Source organism: Hemiscyllium ocellatum, chromosome 2, assembly GCF_020745735.1.
Source record: "Hemiscyllium ocellatum isolate sHemOce1 chromosome 2, sHemOce1.pat.X.cur, whole genome shotgun sequence".
Lineage (NCBI taxonomy): Eukaryota > Metazoa > Chordata > Chondrichthyes > Orectolobiformes > Hemiscylliidae > Hemiscyllium > Hemiscyllium ocellatum.
Window position 1 is genome coordinate 92,703,393 of NC_083402.1, and position 19,387 is coordinate 92,722,779.

Sequence of the window (19,387 nt, forward strand, 5' to 3'; positions counted from 1 at the left end):
ATCCCAGCTGATGTACTTAAATCTCTATGCTATGAAGACCAATAAACCATTTGGTGCCCTTTTTCACCTGCTGCACTTGTATGCTTGTTTTCAATTATTTAGTGTACAGGATACTCATGTCTCCTTGCACGACCCCCTTTCCAAATTTATTGCTATACAAAGTGAATAACCTCACATTTAACCATATACCTTCTCTGCCATGCATTTGCTGAGTCATTCTAAGTCACACAAGCAATTCTGCATCCTTCTTAGAGCTCACCTTCTCAACCAACTTTGTGTCATCTGCAAACTTGGAGATATAATATTTAATTCCCTCCTGTGATTTAGTACCATATATTGTGAATAGCTGGGGTCCAACACTGAATTTCTGTAGTAGCCCAGTAATCACTGTTTACTACTTGAAAATGATTTGTTTATTCCTACTGTTTCCTGTCTGCAAACCAGTTCTGACCCCCACTGTACATCACCCTCATCTGATTTAATTTTGCATGCTTATCTTCTACGTGAGAGCTTATCAAATGCCTTCTGAAAGACTAAGTAAACCACATACTGCCTCTCCCTTATATACAATTTGTTATTTCCTCAAATTCCAGTAGATTTATTGTGATTTCCCTTTCCTAAATCCACACTAACTTGTGTCTGATCCTATCTGTTTTGAGTGCTCTGCTGTTAAATTTTCTGTAATGGACTTCAGCATTTTGCCCACTGCTATGCCTTCTGTCTATCTTTTTTTAAAAAATAGATGTATTATGTTTAACTACTCTCCAATCCATGGGAAATGTTCAAGTCTATAGAATCTTGAAAGATGACCACTATTACTTGGACTAAAGTAGGATGTAGATCATGTGGCCCTGGGAATATTTTGGCCTCTTATCCCATCAGTTTCCCCAATATCATTCTTACTGGTTTCCTTTGTTCTTCCCTCTCACTAGACCCTTTCCCCAACTTTTTGTTAAGACATAACAAAAATATATTTAATTGGTATTTTGTCAGCCATCTTTGTTTCCCATTCTAACTTGTCCTGTTTCTGTCTGTAAGGGACTTACATTTGTCTTAACCAATCTTTTCTTTTTCACGTACCTTGAGTTTTGTTTACAACCAGTTTGTATGTTCCTCAAAGCTTATTTTTGTATTCCATTTCCACTCTTAATGGAGAGTGTGGTGCTGGAAAAGCACAGCAGGTCAGGCAGCATCCGAGGAGCAGGAGAATCAATGTTTCAGGCATAAGCCCTTCAACAGGAATGCCCAAATCGTCAATTCTCCTGCTCCTTGGATGCTACCTGACCTGCTGTGCTTTTCCAACGCCACACTCTCGACTCTTGAGCTCCAGCATCTGCGATCCTTACTTCCTCCCACTCTCTCAATCCCTTTGTTCTCCCTTTGCTGAAATCTAAATTCCTGTGAATCAGTCTGCTGCTAATTGAAATGTCCTTTCTTTAGATCTAACACTCCCTAGTTTCACTTGCTAGACAAGATCAAAACTATCTTCCCTGTTTATTCCTGTCTGGCACAAAAATAAATAATTGTTGCAGTTGTTCCTTTGCAAAATGTAAAGGTAATTTTATCTTTCTTTAGACACGGGTAAGTGCTCCCAATCCTGATGACCCAGAGGACTTCCCAGCTCTTGCTTGAAACAACATTGAAATTTGGTAACTGGCACCGGTCTTGAAGAAAATAAGTTTTGGCACATCAGAAAGAGGGGCTTTTTGCTTCAGTGCGCAATACTGACTACAAGGAGTGGCAGTTGGCTCTCAACTACTGAATTTGGACTTTGCTGTTCACGACTGACTGTGAATAGACTTCACTCAATACGTGTGGGTGAAAGATGGCATTTCTCCTGAGTTTTCAGCACCTCCCTTTGTGCTTACTTTGTGTGATATTGGCAAATGTCTTAAACTGCTGAAGAGAGGTATATTTGATGTTTAAAAAACGCTATATATTAAAAATATTGAATTGTTTGCTTGATTTGTAATGGTTTCCTGAAAAAGCACACGGGTAAGAGAATGCAGCCTATATTCTGACAAAGATGGTCTCATTTATTTGGTTATCTGTAAATTTTGAAGTATTGCAGGCATGTTATGGAAATGGCGTATTTTGGTGCCTATTCAGCAGAAGCAGCTGCAATTGCAATTTTGAAGCCATGTTAAACATTGCATAAGTCCTTGAACTTGAAAAGTTGCTTATTAGACCACAAATTCAAAAAAAAATCCTTTTCCCCTAGTGTCCGTTTTTGGAAGCCAAGTGTTAAAATTTGTGAAGTTTGGACTAACTTATGTAAAGGGGAAACACTGCATAATTTGCCTTTTTGGTAAATGATTGTGAAAACTTGATAGAATAAATGCAGATTTGTTGAAAGTTAGTTCTTTTTATCTTCATGTTGCTATACATGGAGTTGAATTCAATATTATTAATGTTTACATTATGGAAGCAGTGAGGGATTGTCAGGCAGCACTTTAAGTACAGCAGAGTGGCATTACCAAGTATTAGACACACACTGAAAACATTCAGGGGTTTGTTTTTATAAATGATTACTCCGTTGTATGACTGAGTAAAATCATTTACTGGTGCATCTGCTAGTTGCTGGTTTGAGTTGTCTTGCCAAAATGCTGAAAGCTAATTGTTACTTTGATACTTAAATTGCAAAGAATGACACATTTGGCTAAATGAATACACCTGTCCTTTGACAGAGGTTGTTATTAGTCTGTCAGAAGCTGTGACTTCTGACAAAATGGTAATATTCCCCTTTTTAATCTCTGGTCCTGATGCTGGTTGCCTTTTCTAGAATGGCTGAGGACTTTATAGGGTAGTAACAGTTCCAAAAAGCCGTCTTCTCTCTCTTCCCCCACCCCAAGAAAATATTAAATTTATCAGCTAGGGTCTCCGTGGTAATTGCATTTGTTTTTAACTATTGATGAGCTTCCATGTTTGTGGCAGTGCTACAGGAAGAAAATGTGGTGGGTGTTAAGTGAGTGGACTTGTTTAACAAAAACTCAAAAACCTAAAATAATGAGGGGAACCATTTTTAATCTTCCAGCAATGGTCTGTCAAATGGTACAGCATGCTCATCTGATGGTGGTTTAATTCAATATTCTGCCTGACTCCCATAAACTCCAACTCCTTAAGAATCCAATATTAAGATCTGGTAGTCTTTTAGACATTTTCTATTCAACCTGTTGAAATATTAGACAGTCTTGCTGTAGGCGAGACTTGAACCAAAAGGCTCCTGGCCCAGGGTAAGGATGCTATGATGCATCCATGCTATGCAAAACAGGCCCTAAACTAGATGTATACACACATTACTAAATATTGACCAAACTGTAGGCTTATCTTGTAAATAACTTCAAGTACCATGGAGTTGCTTGTTGGTGACACTTAGAGCTCTATCTTCTGGAGTAAAAATCTAAGTTTCACAGAATCTTCAGTAGTAAAAGATTCCAATCTGAAATCTAATTTCTACATCTCCCTTCCCCCTAGGAACACCCCATTGTAGAGTCAATGTTGACAGGTCTAGTAAATAAAGCATAGTTGACTTGACAGTCAGGCTCATTTAAGTTTGGACCAACTATTTTCTTCACCTTATTATTCTGTGACTTGGTGATATTTTAGGCCACAACTCTGGGCCAGAGGTTCCAAGGTCAAGTCTCACCCCTCCCTTGAAGGTGTGTCATAACATGCTTGTACAGGTTGCTTAATTTGTTAATCTGCTTCAGATGGGATGCATGAAGTATGATGGGCTTTTTTTTTTAACATTGGCACAGTGCAAAGAGATGTGTGTACTGCTATGATTTAGATGCTGGTATTGGATTGGGGTATACAAAATTAAGTCACAACACCAGTTTATAGTCCAACAGGTTTTTGGAAGCACTAGCTTTGAGTGCTGCTCCTTCAGCAGGTTGTTGTCCATCAATGAAGGAGCAGCACTGTGAAAGTTAGTGCTTCCAATTAAACCTTTCCATTTGCAGTAAACAGATTCTAAGTTGTTACATTTTAAAATAATGAATTTTAAATACACTTAGTTTGTGATGATGTATTGGGCACTTTCAAAAGGTTTTGTTTTTCAGAAAGAAGGGCTATTGAGACAAATGATGGGGCGCTTCCACTGAACCAGTTAGTGTATCTCCTATTTTCAGTTCGAAAGTAGCATTAAAGATATCACAATTTCTCATCTTAAATGAATGCAAATACATAAAATGCTATGTTTATTTCCTGTCAAAAGGTTTATATACTGCATACATTTCTGTACAAAATAAGTTGCTCAACTCTGGCTTTGCAATGCAATTAATTAAACATTAACAAATTAAACCAGAGAAAAGATCAATTCCATAGTTAAAAATACCTTTCACCTAAATTAAAAAATGTACACCAGTTATACTGGATCAGATTCCAGTCAAGACTAACAGAAGCAAATGCAAATAATTCAACCAGAATTTTAAAAATCTGATTCCTAACATTGTGCAGTACTGTATTGCTTTAACATGAATATACAAAGTTCTGTAACAAGTTAAAAAGTTTCTTACAGTACTGTTCCAGACAAAGTGCACACATCCAATCCACAGCACTAACTGTAGCTAAAAATCCACTCTCAAAGATATTCACTGCAAAAACTGAAAATACAACTTGTTCATGCATATAAAAATATTACCCTTCGCCCAAATTTGGGTCAGATGTTTATAATCTTTCCAATAGATAACAGCACTCTTACTGTTCCAAATCAACTCTACCACACAACAGGTAGAACATTTGTCTAAATACAAGGTCACTTGGCTTTTAAGTTTCCTTAAACAATATTTGAAGAAAATTAATAACCATTCATTTAAGAAAATGAATTAGTAGTACGTTTATTTTACATGAAGTAATCTTAGTAATAGTTTTCATTTAATGAGAATATGTAATGAGAAGTTGTGACTTTAAAGTTTTAGGATCTTGTTTGCTACGGATAGTGTCTAGTGTAGGACAACACTTTTGCTTAGGGTATTTTGCATTCTCATTGATAACATTGCAGTTTTTTTTTCCCAAATGCATAGATGGTGGCTGTTTTTAAAGCATTTAACAGAAATAGCAAACTACTTCAACCAATGAGAATCTCAGTGACAGACATAGATATCTATCTTTAGAATTGAAGGAGGCACCATCTGAATACATAAACATTCATAATTCACAAAAAATGATAAAAATTGCAACTTTAAAGTTGAAAGTTTGATTCAGTATAAACTTCAATGTCAAAACTTTCTTCAATAATCTAGTTCCTTCATGATCATTATCTGGAAAATAAAATGGCATGAAGTTTTCACTTCACACCACATTTTGTGTTGTACTTTCTACTTTGGCTAGAAGATGGTGTTTAAAGGCTTGATTTCTGCTTTACAGCTTAGGTACAATGCATTGTGCAACAGGACAGTAAACACTTGCATTAAAAACTTAATGTTCTTTACAGTTCCTTTAGTACATCAGGATGCAAAGATCCATTATTACCATTACTTGTTATGTTATGGACAGGAAGTTCTCAAGGTGGAATGGCAGAGGAGTTCAAGGTCAGAACTGTCATTTTGCAGAATTCTTCTGGTGATGCAAAGGTGCTGCTCTGGAATAAATTCCTAGTTCAGTATGAGAAAATCTCGTTCTCCAGCTTCCTCCACAAATCTTCAAGGTATCACTTCAAAAGTGTGAATGTTAACGGAGCAATGGTACTTTAGTGCTAATAGTCGAGTGACTTTAAAAACAGATACAATAAATTAGTGCATAATAAAAAAACTAAAATTTAGGGTGCATTTTATAAAGCTTATATACAAAATCTGTTCATTCAAGAAACTAACCCAGGCACCACTATTTGGGGGGGGGGGGGGGGGGGGGGAGGGGAAGGGAAGGAATAATATGGGTGAAATCAAATCAAAAACACTTATGGTATTTCTTTGCTACATTAAAGTATGAAATCCTACTGTACAGTCATATTAAACCAAGAATGAATTTGAAGAGTTTATGGTTCATTTGTCACAACCCATGAAGGGAATGCAAGGGGGGGGGGGTGGGGTGGAAGAAAAAGAGAGAGAGAAGGGAATGCAAGGAGGGGGGGTGGGGGGGAAAAGAGGTGGAAGAAAAAGAGAGAGAAGAGAATAAAACCAGGTGAGGACAGGATTACATTTAGCTGCAATGCCTTTTAAAATAGCATTAGACCTATAACAAAGCTGCCTCTTTGGTCCATCAACCTTTGCACCCCAACGATAGAAAAAGTGAAATGAAAGGTTTAATGTGATGTATCCTTTAGTCAAGTGGATTCATTGCTTAGTTTTACCCATGCCAATTGAGAGGGGTACATTACCTTGACAAACCAAACCAAATTTAAATTTCTGCATTCCAAACCTTTAAGTACTTAATCTCAAAATATTAACTTTCAGCAAGTTGGGATCTAAACCAGCAAGTGAATTACATCTATTTTCATATTTACAAAATAAAGTGGTGCAAAAGTATCATATTTTAAACATTTGATTCCACTTTGTCTCCATCCTTCAGGAAAGCTTAAAAATGTAATGCCTTTCAATATTATTCTAAAAGTTGACACAAGAGATAAAACTAGGCAATGTGTACTTGCACCTCTAAAATTTAATGAAACAGGTCAAAAAAAATCAATATTTTCCAGTACAAACATTTCTTATGAAGTTACACAAGATATACTTGTTGAATATGTAGGCTAGTTGGATTTTCACAATTTTGCCTTAAATGCAGACAACATGAATGTTCTTAACAAAACCTTCATGCACAAGAATATTTAGATGATTTTATAAATTTGTTGTTAAAATATTTACATTTTCTGAAAATTATGGAAAAGTTTGTACTAGAGTGGGGGCATTAAATGTAAAGACCTGGGTGTGGTCACTTTACATGGAAGGCTGTGTTTATTGTGAAAGCTACTGCTGGATGAAAGCAATGATCATGCACACACAAGAACAAAATGTCAGCCAACTGCTATTACCAACCCTGTTTGCATAACTGCCATTTTGTTATTTTGACAAGGAAGTGGATCATTCCTTCAATATTGATGGAGGAAAGGAACAGACATAATAGAAGCAGCACTATGAGGAGCCCTACTGAGGCAGTGGAGGCGCCTGGGTGAATAAAGAGGAGTGATGGAGGTGACTACCTACCATATGGAGAGGAAGATTCTCTGTCAGTCCCAGCTGCCACATCCATCTCACCCCATGTCTGGTGATGGCAGCAGCATATATGCAAGCAGACACTGCGTGCAGCCCACTGCAGCCAACTGATGTCTAGCTGCACGAAGTGTCTGTGCCATTTTAGCATTACAATCATTTTGAATGTAGCAAATCATTTAAAACAGACGTAAGCAGGACACCTTTTCAAACTGTTAAAAACTAAAAAAATTTTTTTGTCAAGTTTTTATTTCTCCTTGAAACAAAGTATTTACTGGATTACAGCAGACCTTGGAGATTTCAGCTGGAATAGCAGAAAACAGAAAAAGATTGGGGAAACAGCTTGAAATATCTCTAAACAAGCAAGCAGGGACTCACTGAGCAAGAGATAGATAATGGGTTCTTGAGAATTCAGTTTTAAAAATAAAATCAGGGTGGTGATCTAAACGAGGACTGGGAAATTATATAGTTAACTAGTTTAATAATATTTCAGTATGAAAACCAGACATTCATGTAGAAATATTGACACTAATATTATTCTAGTTGATTTGTGGTGATGTATAAACGAATGTGAGGAATGAACATTTTGCAAAATTTCCTTCAGCGGATTATTCTTGGTCTTAAGCTCGTAGCATTCTGGATGTTGTATTGAGAAATCGTAGAATCCGTACAGTGTGGAAACAGGCCATTTGGCCCAACAAGTCCACACTGACCCTCTGAAGAGTATCCCACCCCTACTCTATTACTCTACATTTACCCCTGACTAATGCACCTAACCTACACTTCCCTGAACACGATGGGCAAATTAGCATAGCTAATCCACTGAGCCTGCACATCTTTGAACTGTGGAGGAAACCCACACGTACACAGGTAGAACGTGCAAACTCCACAGATAGTTCCCCCAGGCTGGAATCAAACCCGGGTCCCTGACACAGACAGCAGTGCTAGCCACTAAGCCACCCTGCTGCCCCAATGAGGTGGCCCAAACGGGCTAGGGAAACAGTTGGTTAAGAATATTACTGTATCAGAAGTTTTAAATTAGAAGTTCTTGCAGTTTGCCATTGCTAACTTCCTAGATGACTAATTTCATCTTAATCCACTGAAATCTACCTACAATAAAATGGAATTGAAGATGAAATCATAACAAATTGATCTTGAGAGAAGTTCTGGGTAGAGGTGAAATACATCAAGCACAAAAGAACCAAAGCTACTGCTCCTTGAAAGAGGATAGGGAGCATGACAAACCTTTTTTTTTGTTTTGCTTTAATGATGCATGTCAAGTTATTTTTTTAGGTGAGAACCTGGCTAATAATAAATTGAGAGAAGTAAATAAGAAAATACGACTAGTAAAGAGTCAGTCTAAAAATATGGCAGATAACAAAGAGAACATAAAAATCATGTAACACAAAGATCAAATGGATAGTAAAAGGTAGAGTGGGGCCTAATGGAGACCAAATGGATGATAGATGCTTGGAGGTTTTTGGACAACGCTAAAATATTTGAGTACTTTGCATCAGTGCTAACAAAATATCAGTTGAAGCAGAGATAAAGAATAAAGTGAAAATTGATAGAAAGATATTCTGGAAAAACTGGCTATTATAACAACTGATTAGGCTTGTAAGATATGTTTTGCATTGCTTATTAAACACAAGTTAGAGGGTCATGTGACTATTCCAAACTGGCTTTATAACCAGCTTTGCTGAGCTAGCTGCTTCACAAAGTTGCTTTCACATATAGGAGTTAACAACATGGACAGCTGTGACAAACAAGACTTGCCAAGTCCAAGTGGCTGGAGCAGAAGGAAATGCAGAGAGCAAAACAATAGCAGTTGGTGTGTTCAACAGCACAAACAGGCTGTAGTTTTATGAGCAGAAGGCCTACCATAACCTCCCAATCTTGTCAAGATATGAGGGAATTGTCAGAGGATTAGAAAGAATCAATATGCTGTTCTTATTCAAGAAAGAATGCTAGGATAATCATACTAACTACAGACCAGTCACTTTAACATTAGTGGTTGGTAACATTTTAGAAAAATAAACAGGCACATGCAAAGCTTTTAGTTAATTAAAAATCGCCAATATGTGTCTGTAAATGTCACATCATGCTTGAGTAATCCAAATGAATTTTCCAAAGTACTAAGTGAGAAGGATATTGAAGGGAATTTAATGGATGTTGTCTAAATGTTTTGTACGAAAGCATTTGACAAAGCATGACAAAAGCTGGTTATCAAAACTGAGGCCTGTGCCATAATGTTGGCTTTATGGAGCAGTTATATCTAGAGCACAGTAATTCTAATCGACAATTCACAAAATATGTAAATTTTCATGTTCTGCATCCCTACCAAACCCTTGAAGACCTTTTCCTCTATCTTAATATTTCAGTGCTTTCATGATTTGATGTTAGTTCCAAGAACTGACAATGAAGGAAAGCAGCTATATTTCCAATTGGGATGATGGGCAGCTTGGAGGGCAACTTGCAGTTGGTGCTGTTCCTATATATCTGTTGGCCGTCCTAAGTGTTAGGGGTCAGAATTTTGGAAGTTGTCTCAAAAAAGCTTAGAGTTGTTTCAGTGTAACTTGTACATAGGACACACTGCTGCCAGTGTGTTTCAGTGGTAAAGGGAGTTAGTGCTGAACAGGGTGAATGGGATGCTATTCTTTAGGGAGTCAGGTGATGAGTTAACTTGCTTCAGAATTCCCAGCCACTGACCTGCTCTTGTAGCTGCAATATTTACATGGTTGATCCAGTTCAGTTTCTGATCAATGGTAGCCCTCGGGACATTTTTGTTTAATGTTCGTTCACAGGATGTGTGTGTTATTGACAAGGCCATTAATTTTTACCATTCCCAATTGGCCTGGAGAAGGTGGTATTGAACTGCCATCTTGTATTGCAGTCCTTGATGCGTAGGAACACTCAGTGTTGTTGGCAAGAGTTTAATTTTGAACCAGATGGTAGGGAATTCAGGGACAGTAATTCCATTGAATATCAGTGATTTGTCTGTTACTCTCTGCAGTTTTTTGGTAGCTGAGAGAGAGAGCAGATCATAAAAATGCATTAGGGGAGTAGGACAAAAGTAGAAGCCTGGAGAGATAATAGGAGAATGGTGGAGAACTGCAATACAACACGTGTACTACAGCTGCAGGAAGAGAGCATAAACACAGAAGGCAGAAAGGTTCACTGCTTAGTGTATATATTTAAATTAAACCACAAAGAAAAATATATTTGAGCTTGAACGTATTCTCCAAATATTTTACAATAATGAAAAAGAGTAATAATATACTGCTGGCTTTTTTCTATACAGGAATTGCCACAGTATACAGTATCCATTTCCTTCTTTCCAACAATATTAAAAAAGTATTTCATTGTGATGGTACTTGACAACATTGCTTTCACTCTTCGATATAAAATAGACCAAAAAACCAACCTGTTACAGTCATATTTTTAAAAACAAATATGCTTAGTTTTATCCAGATTCCTATGTTGCCAATATAAGCAGATAATCGAGAATTCATTTCATATTTCATGATGTCAGCTAATAGTTTTAAAACTAATATTAATTTTTCACTTATACTAAATTTATTATTCCCTTGGACAATATAAAGTATATTAAGATGCTTTTTTAAAAAATATACCCACAGAAATTCTCTTTACCTCAGATTATTGTTTGCAGCCATGGATCTGGTTGTCCGTTTGCTCGTAGGGCTTATACCAGGAACAGCACGTGGATTTGAAGGCTTGCAACTCTGTGTGCTAGACTGCAGTATTATCCTATATTTGCATGTAGTTACATTAGAACAGAAATAGAGTCAGTATTTTAAAAGGCCACCAAATTAGCAATTTGCTTCAGTTAAACCGACCTGATCATTTTTACAGTTCATGCCTGACAGTGAAACAGCTATGTTGCTTATAATTTGCTGTTACTTGTGGGTTTGATAAAAAGATTCAACTTGTATTTCTCAGTTTAATAAAAATAATAGGGACACATTGAATGCAATTATAAATCACAACGTAATCTGATGTGAAATTAAGTGATTATTAAACAGCAGGCCAGTGCAGATGTGTCAAAACGTTTTAAGGATATCTTAATTACATACTCAGGTGAGAACACACCATCTACATGTTTACCTCCAAGGCATGCACTGTCCTGACTTGGAACTATACTATTTTGTCATTTTGCATATGTTTTAGGATTTATTGGCAACCGAACATACACTTCCCTCTGTTCCTCTTTATAGTCTGCATGCTTCTGGTACTAAAATGAAAATGACTTATCAGGAAGCTTTGCCCCTCTTCCTCCTCACACCTTTTATGAATAGTACTGACCATGTTGGGAAAAAAAAATCTACATTTGAAAAGGGGATCAATAAACTTGCAATTATGTTGTACTTTCATAACAATTGTATTTCACAGAACTTCAGTCAAGAAAGTATTTTAGCAAAGTAGAAAATCCAGCACCCAGTTTACACATACCATTCCACAACAGGAATGATAAACAATAAATAATTGAAATTGTAATTTATTAAATGTAAATAAATAAACCACTTCCCTCCAACGCAAATTATGATTTTATTCAAAAGTGCCATGGGATCTTTTTAGAAAATGCTGGCTGAACAGCTCAGTGAAGGGCACCTCAGATTATGCATTTGGAATGTTTAGAGAAACGTGGGGAAAACTTTTCACCGAGGGGGTATTGGGTACCTGGAACACTGCCAGTGAAGTTGATGGAAGCAGGCACATTAGCAGCATTTAAGGTATACATTGGTAGACGCGTGCAAGTGAGGAGAATGGTGGGATAGAAATCGCACACAAGTAATAAGTAATGAGTCTAAGATGTAGGAATTGGCAGTGGCTTGGTGGGTCAAAGGGCTGTATTGAATTGCATTATATCACTCTGTCCTGTACGGTTCTAACTTATGTTTTATTACTACATTGAAAAAGATCATTTACAATTATAGGCGTATGTTCTGTCAACCCATGTCCTTTTAATTTGGAGGCATGACTGCTACTTTAGAGCAAAATCTGACATAAAACATCTTTTATGTTGACTGTGTCCAATATTTCCCCCTCCATTTCTTTTTCCTTCTCTTCAACACAAACCTGTTACTATGTTTTCTAATGTTTTGAAAATGTGACATTTAACTGGCTGTCAACAACTCATTATTACACCTAAACAAACTGATGACTACATTATAATGCTATTTATATTTGGATTTGCTTTAAACAGATCCTTTGAAGTGTGACATTTAGTAAAATTAATTCCAAACCAAATGTCAGCTAAAGGATAGACAATCTCCATAAAAAGTTTATTAAAAAACTGATTTTTTATTAAACTCCAAAATTAAGTAGAAGTACTTTAATGAGATTTAGCTTCAAGACAAGATGCTAATAAATTCTAAATTATTTCTGAACATGCTTCAATTTAAATACGGTGCTCATCTTAGTGGGTGGAGGCTCAGGTGAGAACACACCATCTACATGTTTACCTCCAAGGCATGCACTGTCCTGACTTGGAACTATACTAATTATTTTGTCAATGTTACTGGGTCAGAGTCCTAGAAGTTCCTCCCAGACACCACAGTTGTGTAGCCACCCTCATGGATGGCAGTTGTTCAAGAATTGGTTCACAAGAGCAGTTAGAGGTGAGCAATAAATACTGCCCTAGCCAGCAATGTTAACTTCCCATAAATTAAATTCAATCAATTATCTTTATGTTCCACTTAGAATCATAGAACCAGGGTTGTGAGCTTTTCCATCTCTACTAATCTCCCAGGCAGTGCATTCCAGATTCCCACACCCTCAGTGTGCAAGTTGGTTTTGCTCAAATCGCCTCTGAATGTCTTTCTAAGCTTACAATTATATCCCCTTATTGACCCAGCTGAATAGCTGCTTTCTATCCATCTTGTCAATGCCCCTCAATCAGTTCCCATCTCTGCTCCAAGGAAAACAACCAATGCTTATCCAATCTGTGCAAATATAAAATGTTCACCAGGCAACATCCTGGTGACTCCCCTTTGTACCCCCTCCAGTTGAATTACAGCTTTCCAACAGTGTTATGACCAGAACTGCACACAGTACTCCAGCTTTGGCCCGAAGTTTTGTACAGCTCCCGACTGTAACCTCCCTGCTCTTATAATCTATGCCATGACTGATGATGGCAAGTGTCTCAAATACCTTAACTACCCTATTAATCTGTCTTGGTACCTTCAGGGATCTATAGACAAGCACCCCAAGATCTTTCTGTTCCTCTGAAGTTGCTCCTATTCTCTCATTCATGGCATACTCCCTTATCTTGTAACTTCTTCCAAAATGCATCATGTCACACTTTTCAGGGTTAAATTCCATCAGCCACTGATCTACCCATCTGACCAATCAGTCAACCTACATTCTCCTGTAACCCAGTCATCTTCCTTATTATCAGCCACCCAGCTATTCGTTGTGTCATCTGCAAACACACTTATCCATCGATCCCACATTCGTATCTACAAACATCATGAACAAGGGACGCAGCACAAACAGCCTTCTACCACCACTTGGTTTCCTTTCACAAAGCCAGTTTTGAATACAACTTGCCAAATTACCCTAAATCCCATGTGCTTTTATCTTCTTTATCAGTCTCCCATGTGGGACCTTGTCAAAAGGCTTTGCTGAAATTCATAAAATTACATCAACCACACTATGCTCATTTACACAACTGGTCACCATCTTTTTTTTAAAAAAAATCAAATTTGTCAGGCATAACCTCCCTCAGACAAAGCCATGCTACCTCTGATCAAACCTAGTCTAAGTGGAGATCAACTTTCTCCTTCAGAATTTTCTATAATAGTTTTCCTACCACAGATGCAACACCCACTGGTCTGTAATTCATCGGTTTATCTCTACCATCATTCCTGAAAAGTGGAATCACATTAGCTGTCCTTGGGTTTTCCGATACCTCCTGTGGCCAGTGAGAAATTAAATGTTTGCATCAGTGCTCCTGATGGGGAATGGAGGTGGTGTCCCAGGTGTCCACCTATTTTGAACAAGTGCTTTTCCTCCCTCCATCATCTGGACAGCCCTCTGCCGCACCACCTCCATTCCCCATCAGGGGCACTAATGCAAACATTTAATTTCTCACTGGCCACAGGAGGTATCGGAAAACCCAAGGACAGCTAATGTGATTCCACTTTTCAGGAATGATGGTAGAGATAAACCGATGAATTACAGACCAGTGGGTCTTGCATCTGTGGTAGGAAAACTATTATAGAAAATTCTGAAGGAGAAAGTTGATCTCCACTTCTTCCCTCATCTCCTACAGAAGTCTGGAATACAATTCATCTAGATGTGACAAGTCATGCACTCTAAGCTTGCCAAAGTCTCTAGTACCTCCTCATCGTCAACGTCAATCTGTTCAAGAACCTCAGTCCCTCTCTCTGAATTCTGTATGTATATCTTCCCTTCTCCCAAGCAAAGGCAGGTGTGAAGTGTTCATTTTAATACCCTATCAATTTCCTCTTGTTCCCTATACAGATTGCCTCCTTGGTCTATTATGGGTCCTCCTCTTCCCCTTCATATTTTTCATGCTCTCAATTTGCTCTCCAGTTGCTTTAAGATTCCCTTCTTGATTGATTAGCTCCCTTGTACCTGTTAAAAGACACTTTCTTCTTGCCAGTCCCAAATATTCCTAGATAGCCTAAGTTCTCTGGGCCTGTTTCTCTTACTTTTCACTCTAAAGGAACCTATTGGGCCTGTACTCGAATTTCTTTGAGAGTTTTTCCCACCACCTACTGTCCTGTTGTAGATTTACCCTGAAATAGCTGTTCTCGCTCTACTTTGGCAAGATTCTGCCTTATTTCAATAAAATCTGCCTTCGTCCGATCCAAGAACGTTTCTTTGCAGACTTTTCTTTTCCTTTTCCTTAAGTTAAAAGTGTAATTGTGTGATCTAGGTAATTTTATTCCATAAATATCATTGTTAATGATATTCATAACTTACCAGGTACACTGTTGATAAATAATAAGACCACATACATCTCCGTATCATTGCATCAATACACTTCCTTGTAATTTACTTTCTATCCAATAACTGTAGTTCTTCCAAATCCAACTATGGATGATGGCACATGATTGAAGGAAACAAATAGTCCCATAATAATGTTGGAGGATTCCAACACATCAGAGCAATGACAAGGCTGAAACACAGTAATGAACCCTAGGTAGAAGGGTCAAGTGGATAATTCATTCCCATATTCTCCAGCGTTACAAAGATGGCAACTTTTGGACAACTTAATACACTCAAAATATCACAAAAAACACCTGAAGGGACTGGACACAACAATGACCATGTGCTCTGACAATATCCCAGAAGCAGTACTGGAGATTAGTGTGCATGAACTAACTGCATCCCAGATCAAACTGTTCCACTACAGCTGCAATAATGGCATCTACCCGACAATGTGGAAAATCACCCTGATGTGACCTCTCCACAAGAAAACAACTCAGGACAAATTCAAGCTGGTCAATTACTGTTAGATCAGTGTATTTTTGATAATCAACCAAGTGATGGAAAGAGTCATCAAGGAGTGTTTAGATGTGACACTTATTCAGCAATAACCTGCTGACTGTTGCAGAGTTTGATTCCATAGGGTCACAAAGCTCCAGGCTTCATTAAAGTGTGGCCCAAACGGGAGTAAAAGAAGCTATATTCCAGAGGTGAAATTAGAGTGACTGCCCTTAACAACAGCATCCTGCAAGAACTCCATCCCCTTCTCCCAATTCCTCTAGCGCAGCTGCTCAGAGGGAGAGACATTCTGCTCCTAAACATCCCAGGTGTCCACCTATTTTGAACAAGTGCTTTTCCTCCCTCCGTCATCTGGACAGCCCTCTGCCGCACCATCTCCATTCCCCATTCCACTGCTCTAAACCGCCCACTTCTCCAAATGCAATAAAAGACAGAGGCCCCTTGTCCTCACCTACCACCCCAGCAGACTTTGCATCCAACACATCATTCTTAAATACTTCTGCCAACCGCAACTAGACCCCACCAGCAAGAACATCTTCCCCTGCGCCTCTGCCTTCCACAAGGACCATTCCCATGGACAGTCCTTGGTGTGTACCACTCTCCCTAACGACTTCCCCGAACCCCCAGGCACCTTTCCCTGCAACTGGAAAAGATGCAAAACCTGCCAGTACACCACACCCCCCATATACATCCAGGGCTCTAAGCGGTCCTTCCGGGAGAGACAGAGGTTCGCCTGCATCTCCTCCAACCTAGTTTACTGCATCAGGTGCTCTCAGCATGGTAGAGAGAGAGAGTCTTCCCTACATCGTGAATTGTTCGCCGTGCATCGCAGCCAGCCCCACAGGGGCCAACTGGACTCCTCCCAGTCGCGGCCCATTTTAAATTTCCTTTCCCATTCTCTTTCCAGCATAACCATCCTGGACTTCCTCCATTGCCAGAATGAACCAAATTGCAAATTGGAGAAACAACACCTCATCTTCCACCTGAGCAGCCTCCAGCCCAGGAGGGCACAAGAGTTTTCCAATTTCAAATAACCTCCCTTCCAGCCCCTCCCGGTTACCAACTGGACTCATTCCTTCCATTAGCCAACCAGGTCATACCCTCTACTTGTCTTCACCTATTCCCACTTCACCACCTTGCCCCCCACCACCCCCTTTAACTGCAGCTCCCCATACACCAGTCCTGAAGAATGGTTACATCTGAAACATTGACTTCTCCACCTCCTGATGCTGCCTAGCTTGTTGTGTTCTTCCAGCCTCCTGCCTGTCTACTCAACATCAATGCAATATCTAATAAATTTTGGCACCAAACAGTCCTAGTAATACCGAATTCAATGGGAATCAGGGCAAAAATTCACTACTGGCTGCAGTCAAAGTAAGAACAAATGAAGATGATTGTGGTTGCTGGATGCAAATCTCAGTGTCTGGATGGATGTTATTCAAACAAGAAAATTGACAACATCGAGGACAAAGCAGTCCACTTGATTGCTACTTCAGCAATCAATTTGATCACTTATTCTCTCCATCACAAGCACACTGTGGCCGCTTGAACTGTTTAAAGTATGGACAATATAGGAATTCCCCATGGCTTATTCCAAACCAATGAATTCTATGATCTAGATGGAGAAGGTTAATAGTATTAACAGTTTTGAGAAGAAGATTTGTAGCTCAGGTTGGAGGTTCCAGATGTAAGTTTGATCGCTGAGCTGGAAGGCTCATTTTCAGACATCGTCATGATACCATTAGGAGGAGGAAAACAACAAACTGCCATTCCTAGATGTCACAGTAGAGCGAACAGCCAATGGGGAACTTCAAACTAGCATCTACAGGAAAACAACGCATACGGACTAAATACTGAACTACAGAAGCAATCATCCCAACACCCGCAAATGAAGCTGCATTAGAACATTATTTCAATGAACCACCACACACTGCAGCGCAGAGGAACTACGCAGAGCAGAGGGAAAATCACCAATTTGGCATATTCAGAAAGAATGAATACCCAATGAATGCAGTCAGCCAATTTCTCAGCAACAAACCCAAACAAGCAGACAAAATGCGTCCAGAAACCAGAGCAACTTTCCCCTACAAAGGCAGCTCGGAAATGACTACCAGACTGCTCAGACCTTTTGGCATCACAGTAGCCCACAAATCCACCAACACACTAATACAGTAGCTAATGAACTTGAAAGACCCCATACAGACCACAAGCAAAACACCTTGCAAGAACTGTAATAAACAGTACATTGGACAACAGGCAGAAAACTAGCCACCAGGATACATGAACATCAATTAGCCACAAAAAGACATGACCGCCTCTCACTAGTATCTTTATATACAGATGGAGGACGACACCAATTCGACTGGGACAACACATCCATCCTAGGACAATCCAAACAGAGACATGCACGAGAATTTCCATAGGAATAGCATTCCAATTGAACTCTAAATCAACAAACATATTGACTTAGGCCCCATTTACCACCCTCTAAGAACTGGAAATGACATCACAGGAACTGACATCACCAATGCAAGGAAACCTAAACACAAATAGAAAGTAGGTCACTAACACCAGTGCTTCACCGGAGGCTCACTGATGATGTTACCTAGTATGGTAACAAGACATCTGAAAATGAACCTTCTAGATCGGCGAGCAAACTTTCACCCACAACTATTAAGACCATTGTGCCTGCGCTCACTCTTTAAAAATCAGCATCGTGTAGTGATAACCTCCTTATCTTTGCCTGTTAGTTTTAGTTTTATCTAAATAATTATCCAATGCTCACTTGAATATCTCAAATGAAACATCACCCTGATGCAGAACAATATTGCTGTTCCTTTACTGTCAATGGAAAAAATTCTGAAATGCCCTTTATACCTACAGTATGGACATATCTCCAGCAAATTGACTGTAAATAGTTCAAAAGAGTGGTTCGCCACAAGTTTGCACCTTTTCTGGGGCAATTATGAAGAGCATAAGTGTCAAATCACCTTTACCAATGATTACCCTTTGGAAGATGATGGTGATCTACCTTCTTAAATATTGCAGTTAATCTGCTGTAGGCATACCCATAATGCTGTAAGGAAGTGTTGAGATTTCAATCTAATAATAATAATAAACTAAATAGTAAGTTAGTTCCAAGTCAGGATGGTATGTGGATAGCAGAGAAACTTGCAAGTAGTGTTTTCACGTACGGATTGCTCGTCTTTCAAAGTTGTAGGTCACAAGTTTGGAAGGTGCTTTGGAAGGAAGCTTGGCAAGTTGCTGCAGTGCATCTTATAGATGGCACCCACCACCATTATTGTGTATTGGCTGCTGGTATTGTGCATCATTGAGGAATGGGCTATTTATCGACTCACTCTTCCCTCATTAGTTGTTTAACTGTCAACACCATTTACGAACAGTGCAGCAGAAATGCAGCGTTTCATCTGATCCACCAGCTGTGGGATGCATAGCTGTCTATCACTTGCTGTCTTGTCTGTGTATATTCTTACATTGCAGAGAATAACAAATTAAAATAATATGACCATGTTAAACAAAGGCAATTATAATGTGATAAGCCTAAAGAAACTCCATATTTAGAAGTGGTCAATTGCAACATAGTAAGAAACAGACACCTACCTGAATGCCTGCGATGACGACCTGGTGTGCATTTTATTTTCTTCCAATCTGAAATGGGTAATGCAAAATCAATTCGACAGGTGAACAAATGGCAAGTCAACTAACACACAATTTGCTGACACAAT

At 38.8% G+C, this 19,387-nt stretch overlaps 2 protein-coding genes across 4 annotated transcripts in view; one reads left to right on the top strand and one right to left on the bottom strand.

The window, feature by feature from the left end:
* The window catches only part of zgc:103482 (intracellular hyaluronan-binding protein 4), a 58,222-nt gene extending 56,264 nt beyond the window's left edge, over positions 1 to 1,958 (top strand). For both annotated transcript variants that reach the window (XM_060838511.1, XM_060838519.1), the window contains one exon: positions 1,576 to 1,958. In XM_060838511.1, coding sequence (XP_060694494.1) covers positions 1,576 to 1,632 — 57 coding nt within the window. In that variant the 3' untranslated portion in view covers positions 1,633 to 1,958. The remainder of the gene's footprint in view (positions 1 to 1,575) is intronic.
* Positions 1,959 to 4,182: 2,224 nt separating this feature from the next.
* The window catches only part of cdc14b (cell division cycle 14B), a 93,379-nt gene continuing 78,174 nt past the window's right edge, over positions 4,183 to 19,387 (bottom strand). For both annotated transcript variants that reach the window (XM_060838481.1, XM_060838490.1), the window contains exons 13-15: positions 19,263 to 19,310; positions 10,797 to 10,913; positions 4,183 to 5,710 (exon numbers count right to left, since the gene is read on the bottom strand). In XM_060838481.1, the coding sequence (XP_060694464.1) occupies positions 5,671 to 5,710; positions 10,797 to 10,913; positions 19,263 to 19,310 (205 nt within the window). In that variant the 3' untranslated portion in view covers positions 4,183 to 5,670. The remainder of the gene's footprint in view (positions 5,711 to 10,796; positions 10,914 to 19,262; positions 19,311 to 19,387) is intronic.